This window comes from Sinocyclocheilus grahami, unplaced genomic scaffold (genome assembly GCF_001515645.1).
Source record: "Sinocyclocheilus grahami isolate Dianchi unplaced genomic scaffold, SAMN03320097.WGS_v1.1 scaffold3312.1, whole genome shotgun sequence".
NCBI lineage: Eukaryota > Metazoa > Chordata > Actinopteri > Cypriniformes > Cyprinidae > Sinocyclocheilus > Sinocyclocheilus grahami.
In genome coordinates, this window is record NW_015508455.1 from 778 (window position 1) to 1,747 (window position 970).

Sequence of the window (970 nt, forward strand, 5' to 3'; positions counted from 1 at the left end):
CGAAAATTGGACCTTAAAATAAAGTGTGGCCTTAATTTCTTCTTTATTCAATTTTGTTGAATTTCTCTTAATATATCGTTGGTTCTTTTTAAGGATGTTCAGATATTTTTACAGGAAAACAAGATACAAATGATAGATTAAGAAAATGATTTGCTGCCGCATGTTGAGATATAACACTGTTATTAACAATATCTGTGTACACTACTAGAACAGGAATGAAACTAGTGGCATACTCACGTCGTGTAACAGCCTTCAGTTCATACACAGGAGTCAGCTTCAGCTCTCCAAGTACATTCTCCAGCAAATTTGAGAATAAGAAGTCCTTTTTGGGCAGAGTTTTGACCTCGGTTACAGTCCTCTTTCTGCCTTTGGAGATTTTCCACTCCGCTATCTCTCTCAGGGTGTAGAACTGGTCGTCCTGGCACTCTGTGAAGTGGCCTTGCTGGGAGAAGCTCAGGCTGAAGCAGATCTTGGGCTCTCTGTGCAGCAGCTCACACTGCACACGTCCACCGCTGAGCTCATGGGTGACGGCAGTGATTCTGAAGCTGTCTCCCTCCCGTATGACGCCCTGCGCCGGCTGAATCTCCGAACCGCTGAGGAATACCGGCTGGGACAGTCTGTGGGAGCTGATCTTCAGCGAGTCAGCTATCTCTTGTATGCTTTGGTACGGCTGACTGTCAGCCACTAGCTTGAACAATCCTGTCACATAGAGCACAGAGCCAATGTTAAGTCACTACAAGGACCAAAAGTGGTGACAGAATGTGGGTAATAAAAAAAAATACAAGCACACAAAAGTTTTTTAGTGAGTCATTAACAGGGCATTATACCACTATTATTTTGGATGATGCACCAGGTAAGACATGACCAATGGAAAAGAAAAACAACTCCACTGTCCACTATATCTGATTTATCCACGTGAAGATGGAGCTTTTCGTCCTTAAGCCATCCCAGCAATATCCCTTCAACATTC

The 970-nt window shown here is 43.5% G+C and overlaps 1 protein-coding gene across 1 annotated transcript in view; it reads right to left on the minus strand.

Moving 5' to 3' along the window:
• Positions 1-237: 237 nt before the first annotated feature.
• LOC107576180 (protein THEMIS-like) overlaps positions 238-970 on the minus strand; it is a gene marked incomplete at its 3' end in the record, with an annotated part of 2,792 nt that continues 2,059 nt past the window's right edge. Inside the window, exon 3 of the mRNA XM_016262418.1 lies at positions 238-699. Within this exon, the coding sequence (XP_016117904.1) occupies positions 238-699 (462 nt within the window). The remainder of the gene's footprint in view (positions 700-970) is intronic.